The sequence below is a fragment of the Aythya ferina genome, assembly GCF_964211825.1.
Source record: "Aythya ferina genome assembly, chromosome: 1".
Lineage (NCBI taxonomy): Eukaryota > Metazoa > Chordata > Aves > Anseriformes > Anatidae > Aythya > Aythya ferina.
The window spans coordinates 186,018,561-186,045,628 of record NC_140296.1 but is presented as its reverse complement, the minus strand read 5'-3'; the positions used below and the strand labels follow the sequence as shown (position 1 = coordinate 186,045,628).

General features: G+C 42.4%; 1 protein-coding gene across 2 annotated transcripts in view; it reads left to right on the top strand.

Moving 5' to 3' along the window:
* The window catches only part of TRABD (TraB domain containing), a 31,759-nt gene extending 6,588 nt beyond the window's left edge, over nt 1-25,171 (top strand). The window contains exons 2-10 of one of the 2 annotated variants that reach the window (XM_084536902.1): nt 3,590-3,652; nt 5,727-5,805; nt 8,392-8,558; nt 9,464-9,604; nt 14,508-14,618; nt 15,538-15,677; nt 17,883-18,055; nt 19,543-19,654; nt 21,895-25,171. In XM_084536902.1, coding sequence (XP_084393028.1) covers nt 3,629-3,652; nt 5,727-5,805; nt 8,392-8,558; nt 9,464-9,604; nt 14,508-14,618; nt 15,538-15,677; nt 17,883-18,055; nt 19,543-19,654; nt 21,895-22,072 — 1,125 coding nt within the window. In that variant the 5' untranslated portion in view covers nt 3,590-3,628 and the 3' untranslated portion in view covers nt 22,073-25,171. Of the gene's footprint in view, nt 1-3,589; nt 3,653-5,726; nt 5,806-8,117; nt 8,255-8,391; nt 8,559-9,463; nt 9,605-14,507; nt 14,619-15,537; nt 15,678-17,882; nt 18,056-19,542; nt 19,655-21,894 lie in introns of those variants that run through there. The other variant, XM_084536903.1, reaches the window with a different exon arrangement.
* Nucleotides 25,172-27,068: the final 1,897 nt, after the last annotated feature.

The window sequence follows — 27,068 nt, the reverse complement described above, 5'->3', positions numbered from 1 at the left end:
GAAATAAGAGTAGCTGAATTTTGAAATAAGTAAATAAGCTATGAGGCTGAAAAATCAAGCTCAAAATGATTTGGAAATGCTCAAATTTTGTTTTTCCAGATGTTTGCCAGGATTTGATGTGAATCAGCACCCTTTCTCTTGCTGTTGGACACGGTGGGAGGAAGTGCTTACAGATTCACATGCTTCAGTTCCTTCTGCCTGTAACAGCAGGGTACATTTAGTCCTTTCTCAGAGGTTTCGGTATTAATATCTCAAGTACTGTGGGATGCAGATATCTCCTCTGAATACGCAGAGGTATGGGGACTGTGGGTTTTCCACATGGGTGAGCCAGGTCAGCCTGGAGCCCGAGGTACCAGAGTAGATTCCAGAACGTGCCTGTTTCCTCTGATGTTGTTGCTGAGGGTGGTGGCCAGCTCAGTACCTGGCCGTGTCTGTACCCTGGTGCTGAGGTGTTTTGTGCCTGTCGTGGCTCACACCAAGCAAGAGCTTGAGCACACTGATTTTCATGGCAGTTGTAAGCTCGGTTTGCTGTCACCAGCAGGTTGTAGGAATTTTCTTCATGTTGACTGAGTAACCTGAGTTGCTGAGCATGTCCTGAGGTGGGGAGATCAGGAACAGGTCTGTGTGGAAAACTCCACCTCCAGTGGAAGGTGAAGCGGGTCTAAGCACCTAGGAACCTGCTAGAAGAAAGTGGTGAGAGGCTCACCTGTCTATGTGGCTGGACCTGTTGCCCTCTGTCCCTCATGGCCCTGTGCTGTGGGTTCCTTGCAGAGGCCAGAACCCCATTATGGTGGAGCTGGGAACATGCTGACCAGCTTTGCTCTCTCCACAGGTTGTGTGTTTCAGGTAAAAAAAAAAAAAAAAAAAGTGCTAATTGTCATGAGTAAGTTCAGAGAAGTGCGCTTTCCAGTACTATATGCATCACTTAACCTGTGGTGAGAGCAGGGCGAGGCTTTCTAAAATGTCACTCACTGGGTGGAAAATCACTTGGTGCTTCTGTGTAGAAGTTTATTCTTCAGCTGAAACTTGCAGTTCACTATTTTTAACAGCACTGCTGTCGGTAAGAGGCATGTTTTTGTACTGAGGTAGGCCTTCAACCAAGCCTAAACTTCAGTTTGTGCTTAGGGTCCTCTAATCCACTGACAGAAAAACACTTCAGTATTTTGTGTGTAAACCATCTAAGAGCCAAGTTCAGGGCTGGGTTTCAAAGTGCACCCTGAAATGATGTGGTTGGACATACATTTTTTGGTCAGAGGACAGCGTTGGCTTCAGCAAACCTCTGCCACATGTGGCTCCTTCAGTTCTGCTGCCACAGCTGTTTGCACAGGTATTTGGCCACCGGAGCTTAAAACCCCCTGGGGATGGGAAAAGGAAAGTTATGTCTGTCCAGTTTGGTTTGCTGCACAAGTCCAGGAATGGTTAAACTGGTCCAGCAGAGACGGGACAGGCTCTGGGTTCACCTCAGCCTGTGGTGCCATCAGGAGGCTGAGGCCAGGCTGAGGTGGCAGTGGGCGGGCCTGTGCCTGTCCGGACCATGGGCCCCATTGCTGTGCCTGTGCAGAGCTGTCTGCAGGACACAAATTGTGAAAATGCTCACAGAAGAAAGAGCAAAGTTGGCTTCACCCACCATTTCAGCTTGCTCTGACATCCAGCTTTCCTGCAATTGACCCTTTAGAAAGGGGGAAGGCAAGGTCACAGGGTTAAACTTAAGCAGTGCTTTGTAGCAGAAGCGATAGGGCAGTTGAAGAAAATGTCTTAATGCTGCTTGTGCAGGGTTCTTCCATGCTTTGAATAAATGGTGTGTTACCGAACCTTTTGGACTGTGTGCAGCTTTTGTTTTTACAAGGTACTTACTTCACAGATCAAGAGCTATCTGCAGTTGTTGCCTGCTCAGGACATGGAGCTCTGCTGGATTTCTCAGAGATTCTGCTCCAAAGAGTGTGCAAAGCCAGGTTTTTGGTCACTCTGGGTTTCTCATCTCCTTTGCATCTGTGGTCTCCAGTTTGCTGGTGACCACTAGTATGGGCAATGTGACGGTATGAATTGTTGAAGCCTCTGTGTACCACGTAGAGATGTGCCAGCTGTCTGAATTACATGTGCACACAGCTAGCTCTCCAGCCAAATGCTCTTTCTAGAGAAGCATTTTTTAAGCAAAGCTAGAAAGCAATGAAACTTGCTTCAAAATCAAGACTAGAAACCAGGGCGGAGAACACTGATCAGACTCATCAAACTTCTCGGATTTGGGGAAGGGGAGGCTTTTGCCACCATGTTTTTATGCTAGAAAATGCAGCTGCCTGGGTGCCAGGCATCTTTCCTCCTACTTGTGCACAGGGCAGGAGTTGAACTTGTCCCTCTGCTCCTCAGAGCAGGGCTATAAATGCATTGTCCCGATTTGCTGGCCAGAACTGCTCTCTGTTTGACCATCCCTGAGATGCACATGCAGGAGGAAGGACCAGATGTCTCGGTGAGGTGCTGCTCATTCTCTTTACAGGCAGAGAGAGCAGGGAAGGTGGGAAATCTAATAAAACCTTGCAAGGTGTCACTGGTGTGTGCAAGGCTGCCCAGCATGTGCAGCAAAATTGGTCTGTTGGGTAGTAAAACGCCGTTTGTGTGTACAGAACAGGTAAGAGGGAGGTAATCCAGAAAGCAGTGTCATTTTTTTTCCACAAATGCTTAGATTATTAGCAGATTAGTTGTGAGAATAAGCAGAATGAGCACTGACCAGAAGTTCAGCATCTTGTGCAATTCTCTTAGGATACCATCAAAGTCAAACCCCAGTGCTTTGCCAGCTTCAGGGGTAACTTCTGAACTTGAAGAATACATGTGGAGGAATGAGTCTTGAAACAAAGAATGGAAATTATTCACTAAGGGTTTGAAAATGGGATTTCTGGTGTTTTTCACATAGCCGTGCTCTCTCTGATGTTCTGGCTCTGATGTATTTGTAAACTCATATGTGATACCATGACACAGACCAGATAATAATGTGTGTGGCTTCCTAGTTGAGTATTAAGGCTGACTGCTTTCCTATTCCTTGCAGCAGTGAAATACAGATGATTCCTAAAATTCACGTAAGAGCTGTCTTAACACAGTTCATTTGGACGAGGCTGAACTACTGACCTGGCTGACCAAGGTTTTTGCTTTTGCTGAAACATTTTGTTGACAGCCACCCCGTGTTCTTGATTGCTTAAGAATGAATTGGAGGAAAAGGGCATTTCTGCAGAATCTAGGACAGCAAAAAAAGCAAATTCTGAGTTCCCATGAAATTCATTCTTATTCCAAGTGTTCTCTGTGTGTGTGTGTGTGTGTGTGTGTGTGTGGAAAAACAGGGTGGTGTTCTGGTTTTAGGGCCAGCTCAAAAATTGGATTAATAAGACAATTCAGCTTTACTGCCTTTTTTTTTTTTCCCAGCAGTGTTGAAAAGGTGACTTCTGACAGATTTTGAAACATCTTCAGTTTGTTGCTTTTCAGCTTCTGTCAGAGAGTTTATAGAAATGCCTGTGCTTCCCACCCCGCTCTCTTCCCAATTCTTAAATGAATATTTTGGGTCTTGTAATCAATTTTTAATTCTCATCCGTTTTACTTTTTACAGTTCTTGTGAGGTTGGTGAAAATAAGTCTGCAGTCTAGGGATGCAAGAGGAGCAACAGCCTGAGGTAGGTATTGGAATTGAAGGGGTTTTCTTCTTGATATAATTGAAGGAAAGGTCGAGACTCTGAATCAGTCCTGTTCATGCTTTGGGAAGGCTTACAAAGTCAGGGATCCAGACAACTGATGTGACACTATTTTAAGAACAGGGGTGAAAGGTTCAATGCTATTGTTTTGCCACATTTACATTCTTCTTTTTAGGGTCCTTTTCTCTACAGTTGCAACAGTTAGAAAAGGCCTTCTGTGTTAATTTAGTTGTAAGTGAAGCATGGCACAAAACAGGCTAGCCTATTTGTTTAAACCTTTTGAAGAAAAGATGTCTTTTGTGATTAAATTACACAACTTGATTGTATATAAATAATCTTACTGTACAAGGTTTCAGTACCTTGCCAAGTAAACTCAAGTGCTTCTTTCTGCATGTTCTGTTCCTCTTCTTTCATATCTATGCCATCTCAAAACCTTTTTCTGGTGTAGTAGGTGAAGTTTAGGATTTTTTTTTTGCTACAAAATATAAGAATGTAGTTTCATGTGTTAACTTTAAAAATAAATAAATAAATTAAAAATTGGGTGGGTGAAAGGCAGACTCCTAATGGGGTCCTTAATGTTTTTTCCACTCCACTGTTGTTATGATGACAAAGCCAGCACAAGCGGCAGAGTTAATTCCATATGTTATATTGATACATTTTTAACAATATTTTTGTGACTAAAGTTAGGTATGCAAGCATTAGAGTCGAGCCATATGTTGTGATCAGAATCTGAGCTGGTGTTAAATTAGATCTGTGAGTGTAACTGCAATTTGCACTTGTCCATGAACAGACATTGCTTTGTAGTGAAAGGGTAATGTGTTGCTGTGAATGTTTTAAACTTTGTACTGTAGAGATGTACTTTTTGGCTACTCCGTAAAATGCAATGACAAATTCTGCCTTACCTTCAGTGGGGCCGTGGTAAGACAAGTAGAATTCATTATCTGAAAACTGCTGTCTAACACAATAGAATATGAGAAGAAAGTGCTCTTGTTGAAAGCCTTCAGCAATTGGATGTGCTTTGTAGACTCCTGTTTTAAAACTGGCCAGGTTAAGTACAAAGTTAATGAAACCAGTCATTGCCACTAAAAAGTTGACATCCTTCGGGAGAGTCTGGCCACCTGCTTGCTGGTTCACAAACACTGCCTTTCATTTGGAAAGTACTTCATTCATTATGGATTCACCTGCTGTCACTAACTTCTTGACTTAATGTTGTTAAGGAACTCCAAATTCTCCTGGTAATCATCTTGATTCAGCTTAGAATTAATGCAGTTGCCTAACGATAGCTTACAGTTGAGCTTTCTTTGATTCTGAAGTCTTTTCCTGCGCTATCTGCTTCTCCAGCTTGGGTGACATAGGCTGAATTGTTGGAATTCTGTGCAAGGGGTTTAAAAATTGCACGTTAGTTACAGATAAGACTGGCTTTGCTAGTTGAAGACCTGGTGTGTACTTCTAGGGATAGCATTTTAATGTTGGTCTTTGGAAGTGTTTTCAACTACTGTCTTGTCCTGTAGGGAGGAAAAATATGCAGACGCTTAATTTCTAATCTTTCTGGTTTCTGATATGCATGAAAGTGAGTATAGGGCCAGAATCTCTAAGGTTGGGCCCACATGTTAAAATACTTGGGCAGACTTCTCTTGAATGCAAGTGTGTATTGAGAGCTGATTAATCTGTCAAGACTAACAAAAGGAATGCTGACTGGTTGGTAGTTAAGTCAAATATGCCTTTTGATAAGTAGAAATGGTGTTGTCAGGGCACATTCTTATTTCCAAAGCACAAAACTATAGTACATTTAGAGATAAATTTGTTCTTTTTATTGTAGAGTCAGTTTTTTTTTTTTTAATTCTGTGTCAGGTATAAATACTGTCTCTCATATTTACGTAGCTAGGAGAAAAACAGTTGTAAAACCACAAATGTTTTGCACTGTTGAGACTGCTTAAATTATTTAGCTGCTTGCATATTGTATGTAGGTTCAAATCAAGCAAAACCCACAAGGGAAAAAATGTATTAAAACATTTCATTATAATTCCCGGCTTCCTTTTGACTTTGTCTCATACAGGCTGCTGCAGATCCAATGTCCTCCTCTGACGCACCAGAAGATGGACCAAAGGAAACGTCAAGTGTATCGCAGAATATCTGTATGTTTCTGGTTTGACTGGGGAGGGTGTGCTACACGGGGAGTGTGTTCAGCTAAATGTCCCTGCCTTTTCCTTACCTAGTGGCTCTTAGTGCAAAAGGGTGACGTGAACGAGGTCATATATGACTTAATCTGTTTGACTGGGCCTTTCTACAAATCATGCATAAGAAAACAAATTTGAAAAGAGCAATGACCTACTATATTAATGGTCAGTTCGCTGTTCCCATGCTTTCAAAAAAAAAAAAGTCAAATCGTTTTTTTTATTTAAGAGAGATGTTCATTTATTGTTTATGCTTGGTCTTTGCTCTGTGAGCCAAAGATAGATAAGTCCGTGTTTGATTCAGTGTTCTGTCATACAGTGTTACATGGTGGAATAAGCTGTTACAGATGGAACCCTTTGCCCGTTCCAACACGGTAATTTTTTGATATGAAGGCCAAGCCTGCAGGATGTGTGAATAGAAGTATTCCAGCCAAAACTGTCTTGTGAAGCCCGGGAGGGGTATCAGCCTTTACCTTTTAGTGATTAGGATCAGATAATAACAGACATTCCTCTCTCAGGAGGAAAAAATAAAGGCTACTTAGGATTTGCTTTCTCTTTATTGATATAATGTTGTGACGTTAATATATACAGTCTTCCTTTCTGAACAATAGGAACATTCAGATTGTGTTTTCTGGCAAAAAAACAAGCAAAGAACCACCTTAGGGCAAATTAGCATGCAGCATTATTATAATGCTGAAGTTGCTGAATAATCCCTTGGGACTGCAGATTGGAGAAGAAAATCATGGGAGCGAACAGAGCCTTAAGTAAAGCTATGGGAAAGGCACTCAGACCTAAAGAAGCACATTAATTTATGTTGCTTTTTTTCCTCTATATATAGAGTTTGGTTTCATAAAAAACTGTAGCTGCTCCTGAGAATGTTTTCCTTGAATATATCCTCACTGATAACATCCGTTACTTCACTGTTGTAATGGTTTTTCTTCACATGAAACGTAATACAGTCTGGTTCTGAACATATGTATGAGGTGGAGGCTGGAAAAATCAACAGGAAAGGAAGTCCTTTAAGGGTTACTGAATATGTAGAAACCCCTTCCAGCTCAGGGAATCAACCATAAGTGCCTGGAGGCTAGGTATTTGGAGAAAGTATCATGCATGCTTCCCTGGTTCTTACTCTTCCACAGATACTCTTTTGACTGCTGTGGGAGATAGACAATTTGATTAGGTAGATTTTGGTTGCTCTAAACAGCTGCTTTTATGACTGTGTGACTGGGAGTGCTACAAATGCAATGGCCTTACCCCTTCTCCTTCCTTTTACAGTCATGTCTTCCCCACCGCCTCCTTAGCATCACCATCTGCTTTGGCAGCAACATGGTCTTCGATCAGACCATACTGACTGCAACACACCATGTTCTTGGGTATTGACCAGGAAGTAGTAGGCTGCTAAAATGCTAACTGAAAGGACGTTGGAGGGTGGCTTTTGTTCTGTTTTGGTTTGGTTTTGACATAAAGTCCTGTGAGATAAGTATTTGGTGTGCTCATGTTGCCCCAGATCTGTCCTGCAGAGTCATGAAAAGAAAGAATATGTCGTGGGAGGCTGTAATTTTCTCTGTCTTTCTCATCCCACCTGTAAACTGCTTGCTGACCTTTTTCTGCTGGGACTGTGATCCTATTCCTAGATTCTGCCCTTTCAAACCTCAGTTAACTTCTGCAGCAGCTTGCTGCAGAGTTGGTTGGAAACAAAACTCTATTTTCCTATTTGATACATTTTTTTTTTTTTTTTTTTTTAAGTTTCATTGAAACTTAAAGAAAACTCACACAAAGTTAACTGTATTTTCCACTGATGTAAAATTGAAGCTTCTCCGTCTCAGCTGATTGGGCTTTCTGGCATTTCATGAGCGACTGTGATGGAATCGATAGATCTTCCAGTTTTCTGCTGCAAGCTTTTTACAGATGGCCTGAATTCGTGTTGTACCATTTTGGTCTTAATCAGTTTGTTGTTGACACCAGAGAAGAACCACTGATTTCCTGACCCAAATGCCTGTTAAGGTTTAATTTCCAATTGTATGCTGATCCCTGGCTAAAGGCTAAGGCTAAGACTGGTACTGGAAGGTATCCTACATGCTCCATCCAGTACGTACAGGTGACTTTACCAACATATTTGTACCAGTATAAATATATTGCTGTTGTTTATACAGATAAAATTATGAAAGGGAACGTTTTTGTTCTAGAATTTAAGAAATGCTTTTTTTTCCCGACCTGGTGTATACCTTTTCTAAGTATTCTTTGCTTCTCTATCCACCTCACCTGCCACACAGCTTCTCTCTTTCCCTTACTGAACTGCGTGGACAACCTGTCCCAGTGTCCACAGGGTAGGAAACCTGGACTGAGACCCATGCTTGGAGGCAGCCTCTCCAGTGGTGGCACTCTCAATGATGTAGCCTCAGAATTGAATGTAAGATTACAGCGGTAAATCATGGCCTTTTAGCTCTGCTCTGCTGTTTAGTGGTGACATTTTTATTTTCGGTCTTTTTTACTTGCATTTCATAGTCATGTGCGCTTTTCTTTTTTTTTTTTTCTTGCCCTTTCTAGCTGATGCAGAGGCATTTAAAATCCTTCTGGAGATGAAGATGAAGAAGAGGCAGAAAAAGCCTTCTTTACCAAGCACTGTGACTGAGCTCGACACCGAGGACGGTTCTAAAGTGTATGTGGTTGGAACAGCCCACTTCAGTGACAGCAGCAAAAAGGACGTAGTGAAGGTAGGTAGGAAGTGGGAGCCTTTTAGCAGCGTGGTGTTAATGCTGTTAACTTTATCGTGAAGTATGTCACAAAGCAGAGCAAAGTCCAGCTCTCTGACTTGTTTTTTTTTTTTTGCAAGCTCCAGGTTTTGTTTCTCAAAGTAGATGTTGAAGGGCTGACAGCACGGTGGGATGAACTAAAAGATACCTGTATCATCTCAGTAATTTTTTTTATGCAATGCTTTGCTCTCCAATCCCATTTTTTTCGTTTTGTCCTCTAAAGAATATGGAATAACACCAGCAGTGTGTCTGCATGTGATGGGAGTGTGCCAAGAGGATGCAAAGCCTAGAACAGAAAGGAGTTCTCAGCTTCTTTGTGCATGGGATGTATAATGAGTTGTCAAACCGTGCTGCCCAAAATGTGAGAATGGAGTCCGATGTACAAGTAGCTCTGAAGCACTAGTAAAAGTAGGAGCTATTTCATACTGCACCTCATGCAACATCTGCAGTTTAGACTGGCGTTATTCTCTGGGTGCCAGAAGGAGAGGAATCCTGTGCCAGAACCATCAACTCTGGCTCTTACAAAGCTTGTTCTAAATCAGACTGCAATTGGTCACAAACTAAAAGGACTTTTCTAACGTGAAAGAAAAAAGCTGGACATCTTGATCTATTTTTTTCCCCAGAATATTTTTTTCTCCCTATTCTTGTCCCAAAACATCCAGTAGCTAAATCAATTCACTTATTTTCTTCCTTTGTTTGTCTTAATAAATAGCTATTTGGTGGAGTCTTACCCTTTCATTGCTATTTAATTGAAAATAATTGTTGGAACGTGCTTTTAGGTCCTTTTTCCTCATGAAAATATCTATATTGGCTGCACTTCTTTTTAATCTTTCCTAAATTGGTGTAAATGAAATCTTCTTTTTCAGACAATACAAGAAGTGCAGCCTGATGTGGTTGTGGTGGAGCTGTGCCAGTACAGAGTTTCCATGTTAAAGATGGACGAAAGGACATTGCTAAAAGAAGCCAAAGAAATAAATCTGGAAAAACTGCAGCAAGCTATAAAGCAGGTATGGGTCCCGCAATGAGAATTAAAGGTTTGTGCTAAGAGTGATTTGTCAAATTGCAACTAAAAACACTATCGACCAGCTGGGAGTCTAATGGTGTTCACCAGGGTGAACCCAGAAGCTTGCTTACCACCTAGAGGGTACCATGACTGTGGCAAAGTTAAGAGTGGTGCTTTGTCTTTAGCTCAAATGTTGGGGGCTTAGGTTGCACCACAGGATCGTATGGCCAAGTGTTGACCTCAGGAGCACTCTTCTGTGTTTAACAGTTGTTCCGCTCCCAGGACACAAATTTAAGTATTTAATTGTAGAGTTCCACTGGTCCATTTAAATAGGGCTGTTACCCCTGGAATCTGCAACTGTATCACAAGGAGCACTTAATGTTGATACTGTCCGCAGGGACCTGCAGGCAGTATCAACAAAATGGTTGCATTCCTCCACCTTAGTGTATTTTTCTTTTTATTAATTCCATTCCACTCAATTTCTGAGCAGTTCTTCATTGCCTGTAGGTCTTGACAAAGACTTTTGGAAAAGCTGGGCAGCAAAGAGTAGATTATTATCCTTCAAACTGCAGCTGGTCTGGCAGTTTGGCGCTGTTTTGGATGTGGGAGTGCAAAACAAGTTTTGTCCTGTAGTTCTCGGTTTCACCTCGTTAGCTTGCATTTAAGTAATTTTAACACAAAGTTGATTTTAAAATGGTGATGGGATGTTTGGGTGCAATGGTAGTATCTGGGCAAGTCAAAAGTTTTTTCCAGTGCCCGTTTGAATGAACAAGTTCATAAATTATTTTTATTGATGTCATTGGGAAACTTTCAGGATTGCAGCTCTTGTGGGAATATAATTCCTCCATGTAGGAAGTGTGTGGAGTGGCTAGGGACAAGTGTGCTGTGTTTAATGTGTTTTTGTTTGTGTACATGCACATAGTGTTTCAGTGCAGTCTCTCTGACTCACACAGTTAGGCAATAATGTGCATTTCCTGTTTTCTTTCCTTATGTTCCATCAAAGGCTAGAAGATTGCAAAACACTTGCATGTTGCAGGAATTATTGCATCCATCTGTTTATTTGGGGGAAAGTGGAGGGTTTTTATGCGTGTAACCAAAATAATGCATCTTCACAACAATCAGAGCAGCGTAGTCGAGGATATTCTGACCCGGTAGACAAGCATGGAAGCTTTTTTTATCTTTAGGCAAAGCTAAATGCAGCTTGTGCTGTATTAAGTTGTTTTTTCCTCTGTTAAGAAGAAAAGGGCAACAAATAGAATAGCAGATTTTTTTCTCTGTTGTAAATTCATGATGGCAGCTTTGTAAGTAGGAGTTTCTACCAGGACTGGAAGTGATCCTCTGTGCAGCCAGTAGGAACTGCAGGCTGTGTTGGCTCCAAAACCAGAGAATAACACATGGATCCTTCCCCTATTGTCACAGCTCAATCTTAATGTCTTTCCTCACAAGGGATAGTGCAAATAGTAACAGGTTAACAAATAAAAACTTATCCAGACCCAGAAGTTACACCAGAAGTCAAAACTGCTTGTTACTCTCATCCTGGAATACCAAATCAGCAAAAGAATAGTGTCTTTTTAGAACTGCTTGTATAAACTTTAAGCAGTAAAATTACGTTTTATTAGTCATAATTGAAATTTGAAAATGGGCAGAGTGTTAAGATGAAACTGTTGCAGGCCTGCTGTGGATCCCTGGTATTCACAGCTTATCCAACAAGTGCTGTGGGTTAAAAAGAGCCTCCCTCCAGCCCCACCTCCGATTTCAAAACCCTTCCTGGGGTTTGCAGAGAGCCACCTGTTTGCTTTCCATTAAAGCAACCTAGTGCAGACTGGGATCTGGCTGAGATGTGGATCACCTGAGCTGCAGAGTAACAGGTGGCTTAAATCGAACTGGTAAGGCTGGTTTTGTCATCCCTGCTCCCCAGCTTCATGTTTCCGCTTTCCTGTGTCCATAGCAGAGCTCCCAGGAGCACGTGGCAGCCTGAATAAGGCTTGCTGTTTAGCTGTATGTCCCTACGTGGCTGTCTGCTGGTCCTGGCACAAAGGAGGAGGTGGGAAACCGTATTCTCTGCTGCCACCAGCCCTCTTTCTCCTTTGCCAAACTCTTAGATCAACCTGACTTGTTGTTTTTTTTTTTAACCTACTCCTTTAGGACAAGTTACCTCTGCAGGAATGTATCATAGTGATTTTTATTGTGCTTCTGGCCGGTGAAAAAACTCTTGCACAGCATAATGCATCCCTCTGTGCTTAGGTAACCTGCAGGATTAGCTGTTAAATAAAATATACTGGGAGTTGGTAGGTGAAGAGCATATTCATACAGACCCACGTGGGCTGCAGTAGCTTGTGCCTGAAGTCTAACCTCCAGTGGATTTGCAGCGGCAGGGAAACCAGTTCCAGTTTCCACATAGCCAGGCTGTGTTTGTACAGGGCTGCATCCGTGCCATTTAGTGTTGGTTTTCTTTCTTTTTTCGTAAAGAAGAAATCCCGAGGTCTAAAATACATGCTGCTTGTTCCTGCCTGCAGTTCTGCAGTCGGTGTTGGATCTGCAACTTGTCACAGAGTCAGGGCAGCTGCAAGCCCCGCTCATCAGGCTGTGCTCTCCATAACAGCAGGAGCGTGGCTGTGCTGAGCCCGAGGGAAGGTTTGTGTCCTCCAGGAGGCCTCTGACAGTTGCCAATAGCAGATGCCTGCAGAAAAGCATCAGAACCTGCAGTCCCACTTTGCCAGGGTATTCCAGTTCTCCCATCCTGCTCACTGTCCCCATTCTAGTCATGATGTCAGCTCTGCTCTTACCTTGCTCACTCATCTGTTCCCAAACCTCAGGAGCGTGCAGTGTTTGACCTCTTCCCCTACGCTTGGTATTTCTTTTGCACTTTACTAGTTCACATATTTTGTCTTCAAGGCACAAGTCCAGCTACGATGGTACAGTAGCACGTTTCTATTTTGTTCCTTTCCTGATAATCCCCCTCGTTTTTCTTGCTTTCTGACTGTGGAATGTCAGGCTGATAAAATTGGTATTTCGTTCTCTGCCCTGTGTGCTAACAGCTCGGCATTCCTCTGCCTGAGCAGCCGTTTCCTTCCATGTGTGCACTGCTTTGTGGCTGTCACAGCTAACCTGTGAGCTGTGGGTGCCAGCCATGCAGGATTTATTGTTCTCCTGCGGTCATCTTCTCTTTATCAGGCGTGGAATAACCTGGTATTGCTAATAACCTCTCGGTGTTTTGCTCCCGGTGTTGTTCCTGCATTTTGCTCTTTATCCCCCGCGCTTTCTGGCCGGTTGGTGCTGGTTGCTGCTCCGTGCTGCTGCCTGTCACCTCTTATCTCAGTGATGCTGAGCAAATGTGGCAAGCACTGGGTCTTGTGGAGGTTAAGAGCAAGAACGGCTCAGACACACTTCAGAGATGCAGCCCTTTGTTAGCCATCACTGGGTAAAATGCAGACTTCAAAAATCTGATCCTGAAGGGTGTGAGAGCCCACAAATGACCTCAGGCTGCATTTTCTTCGTTTTCTTTGAGTTGTTTTTTCCTGAACTTCTGGAAACCCTTCTCTCCCAGACTCTTCTCAGTCTCGAGGATGCTGAAGACCTTTATTTTCCCTGCTCTCTTTCTTCTTGTCCCTCCCCAGGAGCCCAGTGCCCTGCCCTTCTGCTTAGCTTACTTGTTTGGTGGGGAAGCGGCTGCACAACTGGCTTTGAAAACAGCTGCTCTCTCCTGCCAGTTCTGGTCCTTGGTGACTCCTGAATCTGCTTATCTGCAGGAGCTGCCTACGACTCGGGGAGAGGTTGCACAAGCATCAAAGCTCGCGCTGGGTGGGTTGTTAGAGCATGTTCGTGGCAGCAGGGAGGGCAGACCAGGACCTTCCCCTGGTAACTTCAGGCAGTCTTGTTCACTCAAGCTGTCCTATGTAACCTCAGCTTTAGTCACATGAAGCTGCTGGTAGAGCAGAAAATTAAACTATAGCAAGGCAGGGGGATGTGCACCTTTTAGTAGCGGTACGGGCTGGTGCCAAATTGCAGGAGATGTGTAACAGGGGATGGGGTGCTCTTGGAGACAGCTAACACTCAGCCACTTGGTCTTTGTTGTAAGAACAACTGGTGCAGGACAGCTCTGAGTGGATTTCCAGGGGTGTTTTCGTCCCTGTTTGAAAGGCTAGGAAAGGAAAATTTTGCTTAAATGTATGTAGGAGATCAGGTCCTTGTCTTCAATAAAGAACTCTGGATTTTAAGTCTCTATAATGGACTCTTTGTGCAAGGAGGAGCCTCCAGTGTGCTCGTGGGAGTGCATCAGACCCAGCACTGAGGTTTTCCTTCTAAGATTTCGTGTGCTGAAGTCATGCACATCAAATTCTTGCACAACCCTGAATTTTCTGTGTTCCTACAGCTGTTAACCTAACTAGTGTTCAGCCCAGTGCTTCACTGGGATTGTGGAAGTGTTTATGATTAGACCACTATTTCCCTCTCAGTTATCTCTCTAATGCGACTGCATTCATTGTGTGTTCAATGGAATGTGCTTTGCTTTTTTTTTTCTTGTAACCAGATCAAGAAAAAATAAATGTAGTGTATGAGCTGTTCTGCCATTCAGACACTTTCTTCTATCAGGTAGAATGAATGTAAACTGAAGAATCTGGCTGCTCTCCTGTCCTTTCCCATCCTTTTTTTAGTTAATTGAAAGGGAGGATAGTCTGGCTGCACACTGGAGTGAAAAGCCACTTCACAACTGATAGAAGCTGAAACAAAAGAGTGGTATTGATCAGTGAATTTGTTCCAAAAAGTAGCGTCAGTGCCTATTCTTCACTAAGATATTTAATGTTTTCATGACTGAACAGTACATTATTCTAAGAAATCCACACAGTATGTTGGTATTTCTTTTTAACGTTTTTCTCCTTTTTTTTTTTTTTTTTTTTTTTTTTTGCCAGAATGGAGTCATGTCTGGATTGATGCAAATGCTGCTTCTGAAAGTGTCTGCTCACATCACAGAACAGCTGGGAATGGCCCCAGGAGGAGAATTCAGGGAGGCTTTCAAAGAGGTGTGAAATTGAAATGGTTTTTCCGAGGTCAAATTCCTGGCCTTTTGCTCTCAGAGTCAGTAAATAAAGGCATTTTCAGTGACTAGAAAGGAGCACTCTGGCTGTACTTTTGCTGAAGTCTGTGAAGTGGTAAAAACCATCTTCAGCTTCAAAGTATACTCAAAGGTACAGAGGTTCACAGCCCTAACTGACATGAAAACGACCCCAAAAAGACTAAATGATAAGTGATGATTCTGATGGTATTTGTTTCAGTTTATTTTGTTTCTCTTGGATAACTATTTTTGAATTTGGGATATGGATGCTGGTCATACCGTTTGTGGTGTCAGGATTTTAGTAAATGAAAACTTACTCTAATTCATCCAGGAAGATTTATTGCTCTATCCTCTTCAGAAGTGTGTATGAGGTTTTTAAACAGGTATGCTTAGTAAAGATCTTCCAAGAAGTTCTCTGCTGTGCTAAAATTTGTCAGCCTCAGCTACAGCAAAGGCTCACCTGGCGTTGCCATCTGGTACCCAGCACCAGTTTTTGTTTCATAAGCTCCTTCTTGAATGTATTGTATCGTGACAAAGTGATAGGATTTGATGAGATCACAAACCTGGTTAAAAGCAAAACATCCAAAATCATTTTACCTTGGACTTCATTCAGACCTGAAAAGATATCGAGCCCCATCATATGAAGAGGGCAATTACAGCTTAACATTTTTTTTCCTGTAACACCTACTGCATCTTTTAGCTGATGTATTCCTTTATGAAGGAGTATATTGAAAAGTTTATTTACTGAAAAGCCAAAATATTTCTTAAGTATGGCACTATTTGTTCTTTTTTTAAGGTAAATCACGTAATAACATGAACATTATCTTAGTAACAATGTACCATGCCTTCAGTACAGCTTCACTACTAATTTATATCTTCTCTTCCAGGCTAGTAAAGTCCCTTTCTGTAAATTTCACCTTGGAGACAGACCCATCCCTGTTACGTTTAAGAGAGCAATTGCTGCACTTTCTTTCTGGCAGAAAGTCAAGCTTGCTTGGGGCCTTTGCTTCTTATCTGACCCAATCAGGTATGAATAAACATCCCGTGTGTTTATCAGAGAATTGGTCAGCTCTGCAGTGTGACTTGGTAGGAGCTCAAAGGTCTTGGTACGCAACCTGATGTGGGAAAACCTTAAATTAGTGAGGTAGATAAATACACGAACTACACGTCAGTAATCCAGGTTATTTAAAAGAAAGCTGGCTTTCTGATCCTGTTACCTCTTTGTTTAGTGGTGTTTGGATACGTTATGTCCAGGTTGTGGATCATACTGAAGTAAAGATTCAGTGCTGTGTATAATTGAATAATAACTAAAAATATTTTTCAAATATATTTTTTAATGCAGAAATTAGTTTTTCCCAGTACTACCATGTGGGTATTGTAAATCTGGATGTTCGCTTCAACTGCCTTAGGTTTTCCAGAGGGCTTGGGCCTGTTGTGCTAAGTCACATCTGGATCAGGGCAGCTCAAGAACTGAGTCAACATCATCTGCTATCTGAGCAGAGCTGGGGAACAAGAGAAAACCCTTTAAGTTTGTGGGCAATGTGTCTGACTCTAAATGAACATGACCTTTATAAAGGGACACTGTTAGGAACTCTTGCCTTAGGGTAATGCTTCTCAGATGGCTCTTCTCTTGCTTTGTTTGGTTTCCTCTGCCCTTTCAAGAAACCACTGTGCCAAGTTTGCTTCCTCTTTGCTTCTGGACGCAAGTAGGTGTGAGATAACTTGCTTGAGCTGGGTGAGAACACGCACAGCTGTCCTCCTAAATTCCATCTGCTCCTACCAGACTTGCAGTGGTGGGAGGCTTGCCAGAAATGGGTTCCCAGTGCACGTGGTCCCTGGATCTCCGTGCCTGTGACTGGAGCTCCACGCAGCTCATGAAGTAATCTATGTCAGTTTTTTTCAGCCACTTGAAATTGGGCCAGGGCTCAAACTGTAGTAAGGACAATCGAGTCTTCTGTTTCCCAGCCTTAGCGTTTACTTAATTGTTGTTTCCTGTAAATACTTGTTACGTTCATCTGTAAAAGTTTGGCCTACTTCCAATCCATTAACTACAATTAGTTTTGTTAACTAATAGACTAATACCAACATGCAGCTATTTACGTGCTTCTGGGGGGTGTTGGAGGATGTATTTCTCAGCAAATTCTCACATTTTTCATTCATCCCAAGGTAATTTCAGTTTTCAGCTGAAAAAATAAGATAATTGTGCTTAACTATACCTTTAACATAACACCCCAATTGTTACCATACAACTGGTGGATTCGCAGCATCGATGATTTTAAAAGTAACGTGGGTAGGAGTTGAGAAGGGGAGGTGGTTATAATTAGGAAGCTGCTGGGGGTGGTTGCGTAGATAAGCTCACTCAGCCATCAACATGAGATTCTGCTGAAAATGAAAAACTTGAAAATCCGATTTGTGTCAGTCTGTTTCTGTGGTCTGTTGAAAGTTAGCAAGGCTTCCTTCAGTTGTCTCTGCCATTTGTGGTACCTTCTGATCTCAAGTGTATTAAAAAGAAGTTTCTTGACATCATTCTTGAATAGAGAGTGATGCAAAAACCAGATGATCCTGGTGCCACAAACCATGACTGGACCTCAGCTGTGGCTGCAAACAGAAGGTTAACAGCACCTATGTAAAATAATAACAATAATAACACAAAAGCTCATTAAATTCACTCCCGCAGTTCTTATTCCCTGCCCGTTTCTATTCTTCCGTTCAGGGAATTGATTAATAGCTTTTACTTCCCTGCTGAAGGCTGTGACTGACAGAAGGGCTGCAGAACTCCTTCCATCCCCGCAGACTGTGCCTGACAGCGTGTGGTTTTGTTCCTTAAATAGAGCCTCTGTGCGTTCAGCGATCAGATCTGCTTCCTCAGGAGCGCTGCGTTGCCTTTTTTTAAGCTTATGAATATACAGTGGAAGTGGGGCACTGGGATAACTCTGTGCTTTGAAGCCCTGGTGCTTTTGCTCAGTTGAGCAGTCAGTTTTTTAAACTGGGAAGGGTGAATACTCGGTTGAAGTGCCTGAAGGCAGGTGACCTCCCTTCTTTCCTGTGCCCTCGCTGCAGAAGCATTGATCAGTCTCCAGCTTTGCAGGCCTGTGCAGATTGCTTTTCTCTGGGAGAGGACAACTGTCCAGTGTGGGCTTATGTGAATGTGTGCAACACCTTCGTATTTATTGGTTTGTGTTGGGCTTTGGAAGTGTGACATCAATACTGAGAAAAATTACCTCTCTTTCAGTAAAGATGATGTGGAGAAATGCAAGCAGAAGGATTTGCTGGAGCAGATGATGGCAGAAATGATTGGAGAATTCCCTGATCTTCATCGAACGATTGTCTCTGAACGGGATATTTACTTGACCTACATGCTGAAGCAAGCAGCAAAGCAGATAGAACTACCTCGAGCTTCAGAAAGTAATTGTTTTAAAGCAGATAACATAACCAGCAATGTGGTTTTTGTGTGCTATTACAAATTTCAGTTGTTCTTGGGAAATCTGTGATGTTCTGTGGGTTTATCCGAGACAGATGCTGCATGTCACAGAAGCTGACACTGCTCAAAAAGTTAAAAGGCGTATTACTCCTGCTGCAACCTCCTATAGAAGCAAAGAAATTCCACAGAGCAATAGGCTCTAAATGATGGTTCTTTTCTCATTATGGTATTGAAAAGTGGAAAACACTGATTAGCCTGACAACTTCTTCAAAAGGCAGGCGTCTGGTATTGCAGCGCAGCATGGGACAGACGAGGCATGTGTTCCCTGTCTCGCTGTCTCACCAAATTCACTGTCACCAATAGCTGCTCAGGCACAGATTTCCTGCTAAACTAATTATCTCTAATTTCAGCATTCATCATACTTTGCTTATGATAAATTGGGCTCCTAGGAGCTCCTGAGTCTATGACAAATACAGACTCCGCATGTTTCAGCGAGTTGTAAGCATAAGAAATAATTCTATTTCTCTAGCCTTTGGAAGTAATTTGCTGCCATGTGTGATCTGCATCTCCTTTATTCATGTATACGTGCCTGTCTTTATATATTTGTGTGTGTGTATATATGCATACTGAAGTAGTTACTGATTTTAATCACTTCAGTGCAGACCTCTGGCACTGTCTTGTGATCGCAAAAGTAGTGAGGGGATTGAATTTGTGTTCTTGCACCTCTGTTGTCTAGCATTACTTCAGTGCTGCCTGCATGAGGTTTCCCCAAATGCTGTAATACTCACTGGTAGTGCAGGTGGCGTGGCTGAAGTAGGCATGGATGCCTTCAGTCACTCGATCTAAGGAGCAGACTGAAAAATTTGTTTAGTTGTTGGTCCTTGGTGGGTCATGAGCCACAAAAATTGTATAGCAATTTACCTGCCTCTTTAATTTTGTTACATTTGCCTTAAGATCAAAGTCTCTGGATCACTGGTTCAGTGAATGTCTGTGAAACCGAAGGGGTTTTATATGCAATAAAAGGATTTGAAATAAAAGGTGGGGCCACAAAAGACAATAGCGTAAGTGTATCATCTGATTGATAAGTCCTCTGTCTCAGCCTCTTAGTAAATGAGGCAGTGCCAGAGGTGGTTTTGTTAAGAAGCTGTGCATTACTTAGAAGCTTTTCTGTTAATTATTTTCACTGTGACATGGTGCCAATTTTTCCACTGGGAGAGGAACCAACCTCAAAACTTTCAGAAAGAACACTTCAACTTCACTGGTTGTTGTGAAATCTTGTTGGTAGCACAGGTGAGAGCGAGCACTGGCCTGTGTTGAAGTGGTCTAATGGTGGCTGGCTGCTAAGATGTAGGACGAGGAGCCCCTGCTGCTTAAAAAATGCTGTTCTGTAATCTTGCTTATTAACTGTTTGTTTATAGCTAGAAACCAGTCCTTTTACTGATGCATTCCATTGTCTCTGTTTCTTTCCTAGCTGAACCTAGAAGATACATCCCTGCTGTTGTAGTTGGTGTGGTTGGGATGGGTCACGTACCTGGAATTGAAAAGAACTGGAACTCTGACTTGAACATCCAGGAAATAATGAGGTATGTCGTCCTTTCCTGTGTCCTGACACAACAGCGTCTCTTGCTGAAAGTCTGCAGTGAGTGGTTTGGGGTTTTCTTGGTTGTTGTGGCTTAAAAAAATGTCTCTGCTGTACTCCCTGCCCTGTCAGCTCACAGACTTGCTGTGCAGATTGTGCGTGCAGCAAAGGAAAAGAAACTGTCAAAGAAAAAAAGAATGTAATTGGTTGGCTATTGAGGGAAATAAGATGAGAAAATGCCCTTGTTTAGGAAGAAAACCTATTGATCCACGTGTAAGGCTTTTCAAATGAGGCTTCAGATGAGATCTGTAGAAGGTGACAAAACGAGGCTTCCAGTCTAGCTTAGATAAATACAAACTGTGAGATTCAAAGCTTTTGTTGCACCAGGCACTGTGGGTTCTGGCAAGATTATTGCTGTTGCTTATCACCTGCTTTTTGACTGGATATAAAGGAATAGTAAGTTTTAATGAATATGCTCAACACGGGCTGATCTAAGCCACGTGCCTGCAGAACTCACTCCAATGTAGCTGTTAAAATAGATCTATGTGCTCTATAAAAGAAAGAGCTAAAGAACCAAAATGTTCAGACTGTATCCTACAAAGCCACGAAGGTCAGCACGTCAGAAATGTAGGAGGGGTTATAGTACGATCTGGTAATACCGGTCTGCAGTGGTTTGGGATAGCAGAGCCTTTCAAATATTAGTGCTTTATCTTATCACAGCCATTTGCTGTGTTTATGTAAGCACCTCAGTGTTCCTGTTTCATCAGAGGCTCTGAAATACAATAGCATGCCCTGGCTAAATGGAGTACCTGGGCATCTAAAATAAGCTTTAGAGAGTAAAATCCAGGTACTCGGGGTATCTGGATCCACAAATGGAAAGAGTGCAGGAGCCTTGCCAAAGTCTTTCTTGAGGCTAAGCCGAGCCTGGGCCCACAAACTAGACATCCATATCCCTCTGCACCTTCTCAAATAACCTGTAAAATGAGCTTGCAAGAATACATGCAACTATGTGGTTAACATTGGTTGTATTGCTGACACTTCAGAACTGAACAGCCCCAAATCTGACCGCGTCTAAATGTTTACCTACAGGATCTGTTTCATCAAAGCTCATGCTCTTTGACTTGACTGACTTTACCATGCTAAGGCATAACTAAGTGGAAGAACTACCAGTATCTTCCCCAAGACTTGAATATTGCTTTAGTTTGACTTTCTAAAATAATAAAAAGCAAATTATGCAGAGAAGATTACTATATTAGGATTTGTTTCTCATTAAACACTTTTTCCTTTTATGCTGTTTCAGTGCAGCGGCAGAGCATTTATGTTTTTTGTCAGTGATTTTCATCTGCCTAAGGAGAGAAGTTTTAAAGACTTATTTTTTTACAGTCTGTGTTATGTGTTACAAAACGGTCTTGGGAATCATCTGAATCAAAACATACACGTTTCCCGGACTTCCAGTTTTTGGATTCTGTCACTGAACCTGACTCTGAGCAGATCTTACTATTCACTTCAGGCTCTGAATTGATCTTTAGATTGCACTGAGGGACTGGAAATGGCAAAGAGTAGATACAAAAGCATGTACAAAGGCACAAAGGGATGCCTTTACTCTATCCTTCGTTCAATGTGTATGTTTTTGAAGCTCTTCCTGTATATTCCCTCAACATACAAAATCTTACCACTAATAACTTTGCCCTAATTTAAGCAAATGGATCTAAACTCGGTTCCCTTGCATCCTAATGTCAGCACATCAGACAGGATTGGACTGTGCCCATAATGTTTTTGTACTACTATAACTGACTGCTTCTAAATACGTTAGGAACATTTTCTTAACATAAATAGATGAGAACTCCCTTGAAATGTCATGCAGAGAACTGTCACTGAGGGGATTATGTGGGTTGCAATGTTTGCCTGCTATAGGTGTGGGGTGAGCTGAGGTACTGTGGAGCCTGTTAGTGTAGGTACAAGGCCCTGTGCACGTGGCTGCGTTTTCAAGCCAGCTCTTTTGGAGGTAATATTAGCTTATATTAACATAACTGGGAATAGCTTTGTTTTTTATTATTATTATTATTATTTAATTTGGATGTAGCCCTTGAACAAGAAAGGGCATATTGCTCATTCATGACACGTCTGATTCCCCCAGTCTCCTGCACTAAGAGGGAGGGGAGAAACAATTCTTGGTTTGGTTGGGAAATGCCCGTTCTTCCCAGCTGTGCAGGCGTTAACATTGTTTTGCATCTTCTGCTGCAGCGTGCCTCCTCCGTCAGCTTCAAGTAAGATTTTCAAACTTGTCGTAAAAGCAACAGTTTTTGGACTGATGGGATATGGCTGCTACCGGATAGGTCAAAGGACAGTTCAGTTCATTCTCTCGATGCCAGCAGCACAGAGCTATCTCCAGAAGCTGACAGAAATACGGTCTCAGCATTGAACGCCCCGCGGAGGCACAATGTGAAGAAGGTGGCTGACAAGAGCGATGGAGGCAACAGATGGGAACCAGACTGAACGAAGAGGGAAATAAGGATTCTAGCCCAGAGGTGCTTGCTGAGCAAAGCTGAATTGCTGTATAGTAAAAGATTTGATACTGATGTTACACCAGCTATGATCTAATGAGTAAGCTTGATTCCTGGTGTGTTGCATGAAACCACGTGATTCCAGATTGAGGCAAATTAAATAGGTACACGAGTATATATATTATATATATATATATATATATATAATTACTATATATATAATATATATTAACAATGATGTAGTACAGACAGCTTAAAGAGTGTATGTTCATGACTTTTTTTTCCCCAGAGGAACAGAACAACACAAAGTAACCAAATTGGCTGTGTCTGCTCTGAAATTCAGGGACACTTGAATGATTCTTTGGTTTTTCTCTTCTTTTTTTTTTTCCCTTGGGTATAATAATACTCAGTGGTCATTTCTGGTGCCAGACACTTTTAAACATAACTTAGGATGACGTCTTCTCAATGTGTTTTATACTTAAAAACATTTAGGCTTTTTTTAAACTTAAGAGCTTTCCAAAAATGTCAGAATTTTACAGGCTGTCATACGTACACTGCTCCAATTTTTACAAGCCTTACTGAAGAACAGAAATGTTGCCTTTCGATTGCGTCCCTCATTCCCACCACCAGTTGAATCGTCTCTCTCCTGCGTAGAGAAGGTACAGCCACACCATCAGAATGCAATGTGGTTTGTCAGATGTTTACAGGACACTCTGTTCCTTTAGATTAGGTTATTTAAATTGTATTATTTAGCCAAATCCTGCTGGATTCAGTGTTGTAAATTTAAGAGGCTAGAACTACTGTACAAGTTACTTTTGTTTCTTGGACCTTCCATTACCGGGACAAGAAGTCTGGAATTGACAGTACCTGCCCCTCACTTTTGATACATGAAAATATTTTATTTATCGATGTGATTTCTCAGTGGATGAATATTTTAATCTATTTAATAGAAAAGCAATGTTCAACTTAGCTTTTTCAAACTAGCTGTAGCATTTTATTTGGGTTACTTGCTATTTATACATAGAATTATGGGTACTTCAAACTGCTGTGATGTTTATAAATTTTCCAGAACAGCCATCTGTCATCCATCTATTTCTTTGTCTTTTTTGAATCCTAGGCTCATACTTAATAGGAGGTTTTGGTACCCTTTATAGAGGATTGTCGATGATTGTAAAGTGCCCTCTGCAATCAGCTAGTCCCAGTTCAGCAGTGTGAATAGTTTTAATCGTCATATCAAAGTTTTAACCTGGTGTATTTGAACGGAAGAAGCCCATTTGCTCCTCAGGCTCACATACAGTTGCTCGTTGATTGAAGTGGGGTTTTTAATCTATATTCATTTCTTCTGGGATTGGAAAATGAGAACCGGTGTTTGAGGCAAGAGGAGGAAAAGGTGATCGTGTGCTTTGTATTTCTTTGCTGGTTTGATGAAATCAATGAACGGTTTTTAGTAGGGTGAATTTCCAGAGCCTTGTGTCAGAAATCATCCTAAACAGTCTGTTGTTTGCTGGAAGTATGTACATGTATCTTCCACGCAGTGTTGTCGTTTTCAGGCTTTTTAAATGAAATTAAGGGTCTGATGCCCCTCTCCGTGATGGCTGGGAGCTGGTCTGTCCACGCAACCTGATGCTTTTCTGCCTTGCACTTGGCAAATTTTACGAGTCCCTGTGCAGCAAATCATTTAAGCGCATGTTTGTCTTTAAACCTGTTAAATCTAACCCAATCCTGCAGAGCTCTTAAGACAATGCAAGGTGCTTTTCTGGATCTGGGCTCTTAGTGGTGTGCAGGGAACACACCTCAGCAAACGAGGACAGCAGCAATTCACACTGCTTCAGCACAGGAGTGTAAATGGTAACACGCTCTTGGAGTGGAGTCAGGTCCTTTTTGTTTTCCATCTGTCAGTGCTTTAGAAACCACCAGCTTTCTCTAGCAAGATGCAAAGTAGCGTTTATAAACAATTTCTAGAAGACGAGAGTGACTGCCTGACTTTTGATTCCTGATTTTTGTAAAGGTTTAATGTATTGTTTACAATTAAGCGGTCCTATTTGAAGAACTCTATTACGCTTTATGTACGTTTTTAAGAGATGAAAGCAAAAGCTTAAGCTCATTCTTCTCCTGGCTTTACTGAAATACCAAAAGGTGGTTGATGTTTTGTGGTTGTTTTTTCTTTTTTTCTTTTTTTTTTTTTTTTTTTTTGAGATCTCTTAAACTGGTGTAGAGATCAAGATATTGATATCTCGCTTTAAGATACCTACAGATTTTTAAGGTATCTGCAGATATTTTAAAAGCTCTGTAGATCTTTGATATCTGTGCTCAGGTAATTTTACACAAAAGAAAACAAATCTACGGTAAACTTTAGATATGAGCCTTAAACTTGGGTGGGACTAATGCTAAATGATTGTCATGGAGCATTCTTGCAGGCTTCATGCGTTACATTTTTTAGCCAGAAGTGTAAGTTATCCGTTTGTTATTCAGTCCTTTTCTGCAGTTAATATCTCAAGTCCGTTTCTTTCTTTTTTTTTTTTTTTTTCTCAAAGCATATCAGCATATTCTTAAAGGAGGCTGTTTTGTGGACAGAATTTGTGATTTCTTCCCACTATCGCGAACTGGCAGACCATATGCCTGCCCTGTTTACTCAGTGGCACTTGAAAGCCTGATGAATTTGCAGAACCACTGGTCCTGCGAATCCATACACGAATGCTTGGCGTTGTATATTCAATGTGTTATGCTGTCTATGTAACAATCAGTGTTTCAGGTCCATTCTTTTCTGTTCTAGTCAGTCCTTTCAGTGTTAAGAGCATCCTGTAAAACTTAAATACATGTTGAACTGTCCCAGCCCCACCTCAACCTTACGAAGCCATATTGTATTTTTTTGGTGACATGTACACGTGCTCACGCATTTGTACATGCAATGTAAATCTGAAGTATTTTTAACAATGTGTGCCTTTACTCTAAAGTGATTTAAAGTAAACAGCAGTATGTTCTATGATATAAAAAATAAAATATTTTAACCACCGTTTCTCTTGAAGGCATTTGTTTTCCATATTTCCACTCCTGGTGCTCATGGTGCTGCCCTCTGCGTGGCGATCAAAGAGTCTTCAAGCGGAGGAGGTGTGGGGTTGGGAGCAGAGCTTCCAAACGGAGCCAGGTAGCTTTGTAGGGGTGGGGAGCTGCTGATGAGAAGACCCCGTGCTCATACTGGAAGCATGCATCTAGTAGGCAGCACTCTGTGCGTACAAGGCACTGGCTCGTTAGTCACTGCTTGCACACTTTTCGGTCAGTGGCCGGACTTGTTGCCAGCACCCAAGTGTGAAGCAAGGTTTGCGGGTGCAGTTCTGTGGCCCTTGACCCGGCAAAAGCTTCCAGCACTTGCACTTTGAGCTGCGGCTGTGAAAAAAGCACTGAGTAAACACTTTCTTTTTTAGTTACTGTCAAATACTGCCCCTGAGACTGGTGGCTGACGTGTCACCGCACAGCAGGCTAGCTCCCGGGGAATTCCCAGCCGGCAGCAGGGATGGGGCAGCAGCCCCCTTCCCACACCCTGCGTGGCCACCAGCGCTGCCCCCGTACGGCTGCCCAAGGCTGTGCTTATGATGTGTTATTTTCTATGCTCAAGCGTGTTAAAAATTTGATTTTGAGGTGAATTAACAGTGCCCAGATTTTCCCCAGAGGCTGTTTGTGTGTTTTGTGAAGCATCTGGAAAGTGCTGACAAATCTCTCAAATTAATTCTCTCGAAGTGCCAGGCAGGAAGGGGAGCTACAGCGGGAAAAGAAGCACCATCACCTATGTAACTCAAAGATCTCATGTACATATTTTCCTGTTCCTAAGCCTGAAATAAACTTTAATTTTAGACTTGAGTGTTCTGGGAGTGGCTTTATTGCAAGATGCATGTAGTGAAGTATTTGCAGGGGAAGGGTCACTTCACCAGCTCTGACTGATGGACTGAACTCAGGCTGTTGAAATGCGCGCTGAAAAGTTCAAACACAGAACACAAGGAGCTCAAAAAACCTGAAATGGGTCCAGTGCCTCTACAGCTGCCCCTTGTCCTCTGCGTGCTGCGCTCTTACCAACGTGGGGCAAATGAAGCTTCCCCTCTCTGTGGAGAGGACAGCAGCAAAGATGGGGCTGGCCTTATCCTCGCTCCCAGGAAGCAGAAGAGTGGCAACTGGTGGTGTGTGTGCTCTTTTCCTTGGCAGGACCTCCCCTTGGGCCCTGCTCTGTACCGGGAGCGTCCCCAATCAGTGCTCGCTTTTGCTTTTATGGGGTTTTGCCTGTCCCTGGAAGTGCTGCAAGGAAAGCTCTAGTGGTATTAGGTTGAGAAAGGGAAAAAACGCTACCACTTTCACACTTCTCTCATCCTAAATCCTCAGGACTGATGCATTGAGAATTTTTTTTTTTTTTTTTTTTGGGGGGGGGGCGTGAAATCAGACTTCTAGGAAAAAAGGCTGTGTTTAGACCATGAATTCAGTGTAAGTGGCATCTCCTCCCAGCCAAGCAATATCCTTTCCCTGGTAAAACATCCCTCCTTTTGGCTACAAAGCTGGTTTCACAAACTGGGCACCGTAACTCACGGGGATGTTTTGATCCGTGTGCGTGCCATTAGCACGCAGTGTCTCTGCAGGGAGTGACGTGCACACCTGCCAGCCCCAGGGAATTTTTGTAAAGTCTCTGGGGCCAAGAACGGGTTGCCCAGGGAGTTGGTGGCGTCACCGTCCCTGGGGGTGTGCAGGGAAGGGTTGGACGCGGTGCTTGGGGACAGGTTTTGGGGGTGACACTGGTGGCAGGGGGATGGTTGGATCAGGTGATTTCAGAGGGCTTTTCAGACCCTTATGATTTTGTGATTTACCAAGGGATGAGCGCTGACGGCTTGTAGGCGTGCACTACCAGCGAGCATCCTCTCTCCATCTCCCTGCACG